Source organism: Cyprinodon tularosa, unplaced genomic scaffold (assembly GCF_016077235.1).
Source record: "Cyprinodon tularosa strain WSP-4 unplaced genomic scaffold, ASM1607723v1 ctg48, whole genome shotgun sequence".
Lineage (NCBI taxonomy): Eukaryota > Metazoa > Chordata > Actinopteri > Cyprinodontiformes > Cyprinodontidae > Cyprinodon > Cyprinodon tularosa.
Window position 1 is genome coordinate 1,708,800 of NW_024039207.1, and position 14,180 is coordinate 1,722,979.

The 14,180-nt window shown below is 39.6% G+C and overlaps 1 protein-coding gene across 3 annotated transcripts in view; it reads left to right on the forward strand.

Moving 5' to 3' along the window:
- scn1lab (sodium channel, voltage-gated, type I like, alpha b) overlaps window positions 1–14,180 on the forward strand; it is a 70,979-nt gene that overhangs the window by 15,435 nt on the left and 41,364 nt on the right. For 2 of the 3 annotated variants that reach the window (XM_038301959.1, XM_038301962.1), the window contains exons 2-7: window positions 3,582–3,901; window positions 5,150–5,268; window positions 5,488–5,577; window positions 5,843–5,971; window positions 6,653–6,744; window positions 13,527–13,772. In XM_038301959.1, the coding sequence (XP_038157887.1) occupies window positions 3,635–3,901; window positions 5,150–5,268; window positions 5,488–5,577; window positions 5,843–5,971; window positions 6,653–6,744; window positions 13,527–13,772 (943 nt within the window). In that variant the 5' untranslated portion in view covers window positions 3,582–3,634. Of the gene's footprint in view, window positions 1–3,581; window positions 3,902–5,149; window positions 5,269–5,487; window positions 5,578–5,842; window positions 5,972–6,652; window positions 6,745–7,018; window positions 7,111–13,526; window positions 13,773–14,180 lie in introns of all 3 variants that reach the window. The other variant, XM_038301960.1, reaches the window with a different exon arrangement.

Genomic DNA, 14,180 nt, shown 5'->3' on the forward strand with positions numbered 1-14,180 from the left:
AAAGCTACTTTAGAAAAATGTTTTGGTTCTTAATCATTTAGGTGAAGTAGAGTTTAACCTTTCAGAATAATAGAGTAATAATCTAAAAAACAGAAAGCTGCTGACTGACGGTCTGTTTTCTGTCATTCCCGTTTAAAAAAAGGAGCAAAAGCTGCCGAGATCACATTTGAGATCCAGCCAATGGGGAGATCTCCGGGCCATCACCGTGTCCCCCTAGAAACACGGCCCACCTGTGATATTGTAGACAGCGGGAAGCACCAAGGAGCCGCTGATAATGGCTCACTAGGGTCTTTCACTGGTGAACTTGTTTGTGTGCCTTCTCACCACTTATCCTGTGGGAGAAAGCTAGGCCTCTGGGTGAGAAGGGGGGACAGCGGATCGCTGACAGGGACATCTGGTGCTAGCGCTGATTAAGGAAACTGTAGCTTACTGCATTGGCTTATTCTAACTTCTTCTGATTGGACTTCAGTCTTTTTCTGTTTCCAGCTGGAGGCCAACTACCAGTTAATTACTGCAGGAGAAAATGTCATCTGTGTACAGAGAGCTGTGACTCCATGAAGCATAAAATGACTAAGATAGAGCTGAATCTCGTAGCAGATAGAGATGTACCTTCCTGCTTTTAAATTTCTCTCTTTTTACATACACGATAATATGCAATATAAGCTCAACTTTGTTGAGAATTTGTCGGGGGGGGGGGGGGGGGGGGGGGGGGGGGGGGGGGAAACGGATGTGTGAATAATTTCCGTAGGGGCCGCGTCAGTTTCTTCTCTCCAGACCTCCTGTCTGAAAGAGATGATAAACGACTTTTTTCATGGTCCGTGATTCTCATATGAACCTTAGCTATCAGCCATCAGTTATAAAACTGAAAATGTCAGACTATTGTGTGAAACAGAAAGGCAACCCTAAGTGGGATTAGTCACTGTAAACCATTAGCATGTGAAATGGCTTCTTTTCACGTTTTTCTTTCCCTGCATCCAGGCTTGTCAAATCTGATATCTGCCCAGATGTAGTGGCAGCTTTTCATGCCAAAATAAGAGCTTTTAGTAAACACAGACAAAATGCAATTAAAGAAACACAAAAACAACCTCTGTCTGCACAGATATGTTTTTATAAAGGTTCCTACAGAGATAGAAATATGCCGATATTTTAAAACTCATGTAGCCGATAACCGATATCGATACCGATGTTAAAGCTGGACAAAAATAAGTAGTCATTGAAAATAGCAGTTTTGTTATCCATTTCTGACACTTTGAAAAATAATATACTCAAATATATTTTCATATGCTGATATCAAATTGATTTTTAAAAACGCGGTATCGATCTGTTTTACTTTCAAAATCTCGTGAAATTTCATCGTTCTGTTACAAACTCTCGTGATATTTTGCAAATTCTTGTGAGATTTTGTTAGTAAAATAGATCGATACCGCGTCAATATATCAACATATAAAAATATGGCAAAATTTCGTGAATTTTCGGGGGATTTCGTAGCATAACGATGACATATAGCAATATTTCATTAGTAAAAGAGATTGATATGGTGTTTTTAAATGGCAATATATCAGCATATGAAGATATTGTGATATTTTAATGTATCAATATTTTTTCCCTCGTCTTTAGAAGTTTTTTAGTCTGTAAAATAGAAGTTTTTGAGGAAGAAGAAGAAGTAGTATTTTATTTTTTTTTTAGACTTTAGAAACTCAGAAGCTGATCAAATATCGGGTTAAATATCGGTGGGGTGGCCGATGTCCGATATTCAGTTTTAAGGCCGATACAGGCCGATACCGATAGGGGGCCGATTATATCGTGCATCCCTAATGTAAATCATTTAAAAATCAGCTTTGTTTAGTTAGTAGCTGATTAACCAGATCATAATGGGTTACAATCTGGTTAACAGAAGCAAATACATCATAATATAAATATCCAAAAAAGATATTGCCGATTGCAAAACGGGCATACAACTGGAAAGAACTGTCCTGCCAAACAATTTAGAACCTTGTTATAAGAAAACAATGCAATGCTGAAATTAATTCCTTATATCTAAGTATTTATAAACATTTATAGTTTTTTTTTATTTTTTTTATATATCTTTATATTTCGATTCCGACTAATGCAGACTAATTTTGCAAACATGTTGGGTATGCAGTGTAACTGTTGAAAAGTCAGGAAAGCAACCGGGTTTGTGGCACTGCTGCTTTGCAGCATGGAGATTGTGGGTTTAATTCCCTTCTGTGTGGAAAATCTTTCATTTTATGGTGTTGAGTAGATGTAACCTAATTTCTCCTGGGTTTTTAATGGCTTTTAAGATCTTATGAATAGAATTTCAGCAATTTTGTGAAATGTACTGAACCAAACTGAGTATAAATTCTTATCTTCATTTTTCTGGGTACATTTATTGGTTCTTTGCAATGCAGTGTATCATTTAGTTATTTTTTTTTTCAGTTTAAAAGTATTAGAAACAACTGTTTTGTGTTTTTTTTGCTGTTTGTTTTTTAAATTATGTTTCATTAAATACTATAGAAATGTGGAGAGCAGTTGGAAAGAAATCTGTTCTTGTTCTTATTAATAAAGTGCGTCCAGCAGGCGGAGGTATTTGTGATGTCATACAGATTAGGTTAAAAAAATGTATATGCTCTTAATGTTAGTATGCCAAAAAAAGGAACTGCATTTGGTTTTTCTATATTGTTTCATGAAATGAACTACAGTGTGATGCATTTGCACTTTGGCTTTAATAATCAGAATGTAACTTGGATATTCTTCTGATTTCAATGTAAAATGATTACTTTATAAGTTTATTTTTGATGTAGATGCACCTTATAAGTTTTTCCCGGGCACAAATGCTGCTCAGAAATCTGAAAAACCTGATCTTCTTCTTTAAAAAGCTGGTCTAATATCTTGTTATTTATAGAGAACAACGTCCAGCAGTTTTTCTTAATATTTTTAAGGTAAAACCCTTTTTTGTTTTGTTTTTAGTATCATATTCCAAAAATATCAACATCCCTCAGAGAAAGAAGTGTCCATCTTTGTTTTCAGTAACACTATTGTCTTAGTTTGCTGGTTAGAAAGTTTGCTTTGAAATTGTTTTTACCACACGTTTTTGAACCCGTTCAAATTTGTTGATCTGGATCATGATCCACAGCTCCTTCTGTTGTTTCGTCTGAAAATCTGAAAATAAAATGGTGCTTCTTTAAAAAATAACAAAACATAAAATAATTTAAAGGCCATTAAGTTGAAAATTGGGGGAAAAATATGTCTCTACACTGTAAAGTTGTAACCTGCTGGTTTAGTTTAAAGAATGTTCATTTTTGGCCTAGTCAAAGCACAGACCTCTACTTGAAAATTATGTTATGACCTCTAGATAAAGAACATATGAAGAAGGATAAAATGTAATGTAAAACATAATGTAAAAACTAAAAGTAGATTTTAAAATGGTTAGAAAATAATCAGCCAAAATTGCTGAAGATGGGTGCATCACATAAAAAATGACAAGCTGCTTTTTGGTCACGTTAAAGTTTAAACAATAAACAAGAATCATTCTTAAATGATTACCTTTAGCTAAAGGCTTCTCTTGTGTCCCCTGGCAGCTCTCTCCTATAGCTGAGCCCCTCGCTGCCCTCTGAAGGAGCAGGATGACAAGATGGCACAGCTGCTTGTACCGCCCGGACCAGACAGCTTCCGCCCCTTCGTCCCCGAGTCGCTGGCCGCCATCGAGAGGCGCATCGCCGAGGAGGAGGCCCGGCGACCGCGGGCGGAGCGTCGCAGCGACGACGACGATGAAAATGGGCCCAAGCCCAACAGCGACCTGGAGGCAGGGAAATCTCTGCCCTTCATCTACGGGGACATTCCTCCAGGAATGGTGTCGACCCCTCTGGAGGACCTGGACCCCTATTACAGCAACCAGAAGGTCTGTTTCAGGGTTTTAAACTATCTGAAAGAGAAACGGTTAAATAGATTGTAGCTCTATACTCTCTGCACCTCCTCTCTGCATTCATGCAGCAAAGCCAGGAGGCGATTGTTCTGTGGTGTCCAGGAAGCTCAGGATGCTTTAATGGAGCCTTCATCTTGTTTGTTGCGACTCTCCATTGCAATCATCCAGCAAATCTTTGGACTTTAAATCAGCCCTGTTTGTCAGCACAGTGACGCAGTGGATTTTAGCAGTGTGGGCTGAAGCCAGGTCCTGCAGGATAAATAAATTAGCATCACTATGCAGCTTGTTGGCAGATGGAAACATTTGGACGTCATGAAACAGAATTGAGCGACTCATCAGCGGATGAAATGGCACCAAAAAAACCCCAACTAACTTCACACTGGATCTCAAGCAGCTTGGATTCTGACCTCCTAATAAAACAAACCCATCCGATCTCATATGGTTAGCTTAGGCTAGATTGAAGCTACCGAGGACCATCCTAAACCTGGCTCCATTTCCAATGAAAAAAAGCCAGCATAGCTTTCACGCTGCTGTCCTCAGCCACTAAGTGCTGCTGAAAACCTTGTATTTCTTAACCTTTAACACATTCAGACACCATAACAACATGTTCACTAGCAGAGGTGAAAATTGGAGCTGTGTGGGTGTCACATGAAGGTTAAAACCATGCTAAGTGGAAATAAACAGATGTTACTTCAGCTTTAATACCACACAATGCAGCAATGAAATAAGTTCCTAAATTTCTCTTTGAGACAGCGCCTTCCTTCAGCACCATAAAAAAAAATATAGTAAATATAAACATTGAGGATCATTTTTCATCAATTTTTTCAGGGTTAGTTTGATTAGTTTCTACTCCAATCAACATCTGACTGCTAAATCCTTGAGTAATAAGAGTGTCAAATTCATCTATAACAACTTTAACTTTTGTCTATTTGACGAAACCTCTCTGGACTTCCTTGCCATGATGATGACTATGATTGCGAAGGTGGTGCTACAGAAAGGGGAGGAGCTTAATGTCTGCTTACATTTCTGTTTGTATTGATTAGATTTAAACAAGTATCTAAATATCAATGGAAGTAAGGTGCATGATTATAACCAAAAAAACTGGTACAACTATAATGTATCCGTAGTATCTGGGCTCCTAAAAGTTAGTGTTTAGCATGAGCTACTACAATGTTTTATACGATGCCTATCTGAAGCTTTTTCTGTTGTTTTTTTGTCTTTCAGACCTTCATAGTATTGAATCGCGGGAAGGCAATCTTCCGTTTCAATGCCACTTCTGCCTTGTACATCCTAAACCCCTTCAACCCTCTGAGGAGGATAGCTATCAAAGTTTTAGTGCACTCATATCCTTTCAGGGTGGCGCTGGATGGGGCCTGGTTTGGATTAAAGGGTTTAACAGATAAAAGAGGGAATTAAAGGAGCTGCTGATGAAGGCTAAATATATGGCTAAGCCTTTTCTTTTTTGATCTGCTTGGTGTCCATCTCTAAGATACAGACGGAGGGGGAGTTTTTTTCCTGTTTTGGTTGTCCTTTTTTGGCGGTTTCCTTAACTCTGTTGCTACGATGTTTAGCATGTTGATCATGTTCACCATTCTGACCAACTGTGCTTTCATGACCCTGAGCAACCCGCCGGAATGGGCAAAGAATGTAGAGTAAGTACACCAACGTTACCTTTGAGGTTCATTTGTCTAGTAACAAACAAAAACAAGCACATTTTGTGAGGAGCGGAAGGTATGTGGCATGCAAAGTTTGCATGTTCCAGATAAAAAATAAGAGAAAAATGTATAAGCACTTCCTGTTAGTCAGCATTATACTGCAGATTCCCATTAAAAACAGTAAAGTTCGTGGTTCCAATCCTCTTCTCAAAGCCAATCTTCCTCTCTGTGTGTTTTCATTTCCTCTCCCCCTCCCTCCCAGGTACACATTCACAGGGATTTACACCTTTGAGTCTCTAATAAAGATCCTGGCCAGGGGGTTTTGTGTGGGGAAGTTCACTTTTCTGCGGGACCCGTGGAACTGGCTGGATTTCAGCGTCATACTTATGGCGTAAGTATGACCTCATGTGTTGTCAGAATCCTCTTGTAATGACCTGGAAAACTGTTTAGCCTGTTAGAGTCCCCAGCATGAGACAAACCAAGTATGGAGAGATGTAATCTGAAGTTTAGTAGTGAGCGTTTAGAAAGCATTGCCAGGAATCGAAGATGCCCTTCATGGATGCGATCCCCCCAAGGAACATTACTCCGCCCAAATTTGGGTCAATGCATCCAGCTACATGTCTTTAAAGTGCATGATGACGATAGAGTGCATGCTCTAAAGATGTTTTGATCGTATTTTGTTGTAGAGACGCACCGATCAGATTGTTGTGGCTGATTTTAATACTTAATTAAGCCATTGCTGATTTTTTTTTTTATTTTTTTAGAAGGCTTTAAAATGCTATTAGTTAGCAGATGCATCTTTCTTACCTCAGTAACAACAACCACACCAAACAGTGTTGCTCCATGACCTGGCACTGCTTACTGTAGGTTTGCAGGATTTAGAAGTTTTTCCAAGCTGAGAAATTCTCCAAATTTAGCGAGCAGATGATTTTTTTTTTTTTTTTTTTGTGGTGCATCTGAATTTGAATTTCTGACGCCCTGTTAGAGGATGGGTGATTTCCCACATGTGACTCACTGAGCAGTAGGTTTTGGTCTGCAATGCTCTGTAGTAACTGTGCATTTAATCCTGCAGGTATATAACAGAGTTTGTAAACCTAGGCAATGTTTCAGCTCTGCGCACATTCAGAGTTTTGCGAGCTTTGAAAACTATCTCAGTTATACCAGGTAAGGGCGCCTGCTGCCAGCACTCCTGCCGTTTGTCCTCTGTGTGTGACCGTTTGCCGTCCCCCCCCCCCTTTCCCTTCCTCACCCTCCCCTTCCCGTAACCCCTCCTTGTTGTCTCGTCACGCCTCGTGTGTGGATGTCTGATCTGTGAATGCTCGTGTGTATGTGGGTGCGTGTTCCACACCTCCCCCCCCCCCCTTCCAAAATCCCTTCCCACCCCCTCCTCGAATACCACCCCTCCCCTCCCCTCCCCCATCCCTGCATTCCCTTACAGATATGTCACAGAGTTTGTGGACCTGGGCAATGTCTCAGCACTGCGAACCTTCAGGGTTCTGAGAGCCCTGAAAACAATATCAGTCATCCCAGGTGAGACGGCCATCAAGGCCTATAGGGTTAACATAACGCTAATGGCTAACTGGCATTCCGCTAACATCAAAAACCCATGCCCCCTCCCCCCCCTCTCAGCTCATCTCACAGTAGCTAAGCCTGACGACGCTAGTCGCCGTCCCTCATGCTGCCTTCGTCCCAAGGCCAGTAAAAGCTGGAATCTGTCTCCAATCTGCAGAGATTGACAAGATTCTGGGCTTTTAAAAACATCCTTTAAGGCAGAATCCTTTTTGGTTGAAATCTATTCTTGCCTTGGGAGCCTTTACAAGTAGTTTTGCACTATTTATTTTGTTTTCCTTTTTGCATGAGACATTGCAAAAGCCGATTTTCTTGTGGCAAGCTCTTGTGTGTGTGTGTGTAGGTTTCCTCCTTACCTTGTTTTCCCGTGCATGTGTCGTTCAGTGTTGTGCGTGTTTTGTGGTGAAAACACCTGGTTAGTGGTGAGCAATGCTAATTGAACACCACTGTAATTCACATCACAAACACAAAGATTTTTTTCATACAGTCCAAACAACATTCATCAACTTGGAGCTCCTATAATTTGAGGTCTTCTGTATCTTTCAGGTTAAATGTTTGCAATACCTGCACATTTTAAAGTTTAAATTCACTTAAGGTTTATTTAATCCACACAGGATCAGAATTATAAATGGATAAGCAAAAAAAAAAAAAATACACTATGTGTTTAGACAAGTTGCAGATAAAATACAAAGAGAAATCATCGTCAAGCAGGATTTATTAAAGTCGGTTGGTTTGCTTTTTCAGACTAGGCTTTCTGTAAGGTTAGGCTGCACCAAGTTTTGAATAATTGCTCAATTTGATGATCCAAAATGAGAACTGAATCATGTTTTAACCCTCTGTTTGTCTAACTGGAGGTAAAGTTAGAGAATCTGAAGAGTTTTCCTCCTCTTTTTCCTAATTTCCTCAACATGATGCCACCACCAGCATATTGGACTGTTTGGTTGGCCCCAAATCTCACATTTCCACAGCTTGTTCCTTTTACTGGAGTTTAGTGCAGGGATGTGGAACCTGCGGCTTCTGGCTCTTAATCGTGGCTAAAAATGATTTAAAGAACTAACTCATGTACTATATTAACAAATAACAGTCTTAAAGGCAAAGTGGTTTTTATAAAGGATATTTCAATTGATTTTCTCAACAGACCATCCTAAAAAAAGCAGAAATATGCTTCCAGAGCCATTTTCTTTTAGTTTGCTTAGAAATTATGTGTTTTATTCTAATTTTAAAAGCTAAAATTATAAATAAACTGCTGGTTTCTTAATATGGCAACAGCTTTCCTATAGGAGATAATTAACAAAAATAATAGGTTGACATATTCAATTCAGTTCAGTTTGTTTATTTAGCGCCAATTCACAACGCTTGTCATCTAAAGGCACTCTATAGAGACAATTCAACCAGATCATGCAGTCAAATTGCTTAAAAGTTTTCTACCTAAGGAAAACCAGCTGATTGCATGCATGTAGAGACAGTGGAGAGGAAAAACTCCCTTTTAACAGGAAGAAACTTCCAGTAGAACCAGGCTCAGTGTGAGAGATACAAAAAGGCAAAGTCATGTAATATTTTGCTTTTCTAAATGACTTTTACTGGCTGGAGTCATTGTTTCAAAATGGCTCTTTGGATATCAAAGGTTACAGACCGCTGGCTTAGAGTGTCTCAGTTCTTTTCCCCCTGGATCCACACTGCAGCTAAGTAGTTTGCTAAAGTATGTTACCCAAAATTCGGTGGTGCGTGTGATGTATTGAGAAAAAAAGGTGAAAGCATTTTTCGCAAAATCATTTTGTTTTTGTATTTTCTGGTGGCGATTTTAATGGAATAGTTTATTTTGGTTAACAAGCATAGAATGGTTAAATTTACATTCCCAAACAAAAGTAACTGAAAATCCAAAGCTTTTTTGTGCCCAGCCCTCAGTAAATATCAAATTAATTAATCTTCTACTATATGTGTGAAACCAAAATAGTTTTTTTGTTGCGATTTCAATAGTGAAATCGTTTTTTTTTAAGAAGGAAGATTGGAAAAACAATTAGGGGTTATTGGTGCAGAGGCGCAAGTAGGTGCACTTCTACCCAGGGCGTGCTTCATAGAGGGACGTAGGGGGCAGGGGGGGTCTTGCGTTTTAGTTCGAAAGCTAAACCTGCTCGATTTTCCAGTCTGGCTTTTTGACCATCCTTCCTATCAGAAAAGTCGGATCTCATTCAACCTTTCTCATTTAGAGCGTAATGGCAGAGCAGTGGAAGACAATTCAAGAAGCCTTAAATTAATTCAAATATGTCTTGTTTCTGCCCTCTGGTCTGAGCTGCTCCCCTTGTGATTAAATGAAATTCATTGAGTCGTTCTGGAACAATTTAAGAACCTTCAGCCATAAAAAAAATCTCCTGAAACAAACAATGAGGCTAATTTGACATCAACGAAAGTTAATAAAAGAAGAAGGAAGCATTGTTGAGAAACATTGATGGAAAATGCAAATTATTTTTAGATATTTTTACAATTTACAACAAGACAAAACAGTCATCGTTGCACGATACAAAAGATACAATTTGCTAAAAGGCATTTTTTTTTTAAAGAAAAGTGTGGAAGCTTTAATAAGGTTTGATTTAGATGCAATGTGGTATACAGTAAACCCTGAAATAGAACAGCTCAAATATTTGTAAAAATCTCCTAATTAAAGAAGTTCTTGTCTAACCTTTTGACTAACGATTGATACCAGATGTTAAAACTAGCTTGACTGTGTGAGTCAAGAAGAGAAAAGTGCATTCAGAGGTTCACAGATGCAAGAAATCTGACCTAAATTTGAAAAGCTGCACGAGTAAAAGGATGCTTTTGCAAGATATGATATGATGCTTGCTTGAGTAGTTTGGATTTAGTTAGTGAGGAAAGCCAGGGATGTTCGGACATAGAAATAGGAGGAGGGATGGTGTATATCATGGAGATGAACCCAGATTTATGTAGCAGCTGATTTCTGTCAATCAAACATCTTAATTTTTGAGCTGGTGTTTTCCCTCTAACATCTAGGGAACTAGTAGACTTCTCTTTGCATAAAGGATCTAGTCCTTCTTGTTTAACCTCTTAACATCCACCTCATTTTGGGTAACCCTCGCCTCGCATACCCTAATGGAAAAGCAAATAACTTAGGAACTGTAAGCCCAAATTACATGTGTGATACATTATTTGAAAGCTAACACCCTTTAGTTTCCTAATATATAAATTAAAATTGGGTGACTAGAACACGGACCAAGCTGCATCAGTTCAAACATAACTCAAATTGTTGTTTTTTTTATTCTCGGAAATGATAGGTTTTTTTTGAACAGCAGTAATAAAGACATTCTTGATTTTTTTCTTATTATATTTGTTCTACATCATGTCAACCACAAATGCAGAAAATTTTAGCCCTCTAGCTATAACAGTTCCAGAGCTGTGGGCCTTTGAACTTTTGGTGTCAGCTTGGAGCTGCGCTCAATGGCTCCACCTGCTAGTAAAAAATTTACCTGCAGGTGGAATTATTACCCCCACTTAAAGTCGACCCGGTGGGTTTTAAGAGGTTAAATAAAGCAAATATGGTCTGTAAGTTCTGCTAAAGAGCTGACATGAAGGCTAGGATAGATTCTCTTGGATTTTGTATTTGTATCAGAACAAACCGCAAACCGAGCAAACTGCCAAACCGCAGCCAATCCCATGTTAGTCCCTAAACATCTGTGACAGAATATAGATAATTTAACAAATGAAAAAAAGATGAACAATAACAAGTTTCACATAAACTCTACCTTTTCCAGCTGCAGGCAACAGAAACACAAACATATTTCTTTCACTTTTTCACGCTGCAACTACAAACCTCAGTGTAATTTATTGGGATCTTGTTTAATAGGTCGACACAAAACATGTGCATATAATGCAAGGGAATGTAACATAGATTCATTCTAGGTTTATTTTACAAATCTATCTGAACAAGGGTGTGTGTTTGTATTTATTTATCTGCATTTATTTGCAGCTTTGTGAGACTTAGTGTTATTTTAGATGAAGGATTGAATGGAGCTCCATGAGATGCTCAAAGTTTTACAGCCCAACTATCTTCTCTCTGACCTGTCTCCTGGGTAACTTAGGCTATTGACGCTGTTTGGTCTCTTTTCTACGGTGGCCCTGAAGTGCAAAGTGCAACTACAAATCTAAAAGCGCAACTACATTAAGGAAATCGCAACTACATAAAGCAAAGCACAACTACATTAAGGAAAACACAATTACATTAACCTACCGGAAAAGGTAGGTACCAATCAGCGATGTCTCATGTTTCCCACTGGTACCTACAGATTTGTACAGGTGCTGGTCATAAAATTAGAATATCATGAAAAAGTAGATTGATTTCAGTAATTCCATTTAAAAAGTGAAACTTGTATATTATATTCATACATTACATACAAACTCATATATTTCAGATGTTTATTTTGTTTAATTTTGATGATTACAAATGACAACAAATGAAAATCTCAAATTCATCATATCAGAAAATTAGAATATTGTGAAAAGGTTCAAAATTGATGGCCCCTGGTGCCACACTCTAATCAGCTAATGAACTCAAACCACCTGCAAAAGCCTTTAAATGGTCTTTCAGTCTAGTTCTATAGGCTACACAATCATGGGGAAGACTGCTGACTTGACAGTTGTCCAAAAGACGACCATCGACACCTTGCACAAGGAGGGCAAGACACAAAAGGTCATCGCTAAAGAGGCTGGCTGTTCACAGAGCTCAGTGTCCAAGCACATTAATAGAGAGGCGAAGGGAAGGAAAAGATGTGGTCGAAAAAAGTGTACAAGCAAGAGAGATAACCGCACCCTGGAGAGGATTGTGAAACAAAACCCATTCAAAAATGTGGGGGAGATTCACAAAGAGTGGACTGCAGCTGGAGTGAGTGCTTTAAGAACCACCACACACAGACGTATGAAAGACATGGGTTTCTGCTGTCGCATTCCTTGTGTCAAGCCACTCTTGAACCACAGACAGCGTCAGAAGCGTCTTGCCTGGGCTAAAGAGAAACAGGACTGGACTGCTGGTGAGTGGTCCAAAGTCATGTTCTCTGATGAAAGTAAATTTTGCATTTCCTTTGGAAATCAAGGTCCCAGAGTCTGGAGGAAAAGAAGAGAGGCACTTCATCCACGTTGCTTGAAGTCCAGTGTAAAGTTTCCACAGTCAGTGATGGTTTGGGGTGCCATGTCATCTGCTGGTGTTGGTCCATTGTGTTTTCTGAGGTCCAGGGTCAACGCAGCCACATACCAGGAAGTTTTAGAGCACTTCATGCTTCCTGCAGCTGACCAACTTTTTGGAGATGCAGATTTCATTTTCCAACAGGACTTGGCACCTGCACACAGTGCCAAAGCTACCAGTACCTGGTTGAAGGACCATGGTATCCCTGTTCTTAATTGGCCAGCAAACTCTCCTGACCTTAACCCCATAGAAAATCTATGGGGTATTGTGAAGAAGAAGATGCAATACACCAGACCCAACAATTCAGAAGAGCTAAAAGCCACTATTAGAGCAACCTGGGCTATCATAACACCTGAGCAGTGCCACAGACTGATCGACTCCATGCCACGCCGCATTGCTGCAGTAATACAGGCCAAAGGAGGCCCAACTAAATACTGAGTGCTGTACATGCTCATACTTTTCATGTTCATACTTTTCAGTTGGCCAACATTTCTATAAATCCTTTGTTTTTATTGGTCTTCAGTAATATTCTAATTTTCTGATATGATGAATTTGAGATTTTCATTTGTTGTCATTTGTAATCATCAAAATTAAACAAAATAAACATCGGAAATATATGAGTTTGTATCTAATGTATGAATATAATATACAAGTTTCACTTTTTAAATGGAATTACTGAAATCAATCTACTTTTTCATGATATTCTAATTTTATGACCAGCACCTGTAGTTGCAGTTTGCACTTCAGGGCCACCGTACTTTTCTGAGGCCTTTATAGAACAGTTTTGTAATCTGATTAAAATAATTTATTTAAAAAAATCAGTTAATCCTAAATTTTTATTTAGGGTTATCAGTGAAAAACATTCGTAAACCTTCCATCCCATATTGCCTAAACTAGACTATGCGATGCTTTGTGTCTGCCTATCACATTAAAACTCAATAAAACACTTTACATTGTGTTGTGTCACACATATAAAATCCATGTTTTGTGACTTTTGCAGCTAAAAACACCTGATGTTAAAAGTTAAACTCAGTTTTCTAAGTGAATTCCTTGGAAAACGTTTCAATCTGTGTTTTTGTTTTTTTTCTGATCCAGCTGTTAGTAACAGGCACTAATCGTTGTGTGATCTCCCTCCTCCTGCCCCCCCCCCCCCCCCCACCCCCCCCCCCCCCCACCCACCCCCCCGAAGGCCTGAAGACCATAGTCGGCGCTCTGATCCAGTCTGTGAAGAAGCTGTCGGACGTGATGATCCTCACCGTGTTCTGCCTCAGCGTCTTCGCTCTGATCGGCCTGCAACTCTTCATGGGCAACCTGAGGCAGAAGTGCGTGCGTGTGCCAGACATCAGCAACAGCAGCGGCAGCCTCAACGTGACGGGGAATGGCACCGGTCCGTCCAACGCCACGCTGGAGTGGATAGAGTACATCAGTGATGAGAGTAAGCAAAGTGATAACCTGTGGAAATAGATCGCGTTTACTTAGGTTCCTTGTCGTGGAGGTGAGATTGAGATAGAAATGGCTCAGGTATCATGAGTTACGCGCCTCCAACAAAAGCTGCTGTGGGAACGGGGCAAAAGCAGCGGATAATCACAGCAACAATAAGAGCCTCCACTTTTCGCCCCCTCACCAGCAGCCGCCGTTCTCCTAAAGTGCTGCAGGAGAGTGAGTCACTGACCACCAACGGGAGATCAAGGACACACGGTCCAGCAACATGACGAGCTGAGGCAGGGTTGGAGGCAAACCACGGACATTGGGCAATGGGGTCCATTTACACTCACAAAAATCAAAACATGTGTACTTCTAATCTAATATAGATGCAAATCTGAATGAAAAAATGGTTTAAAAA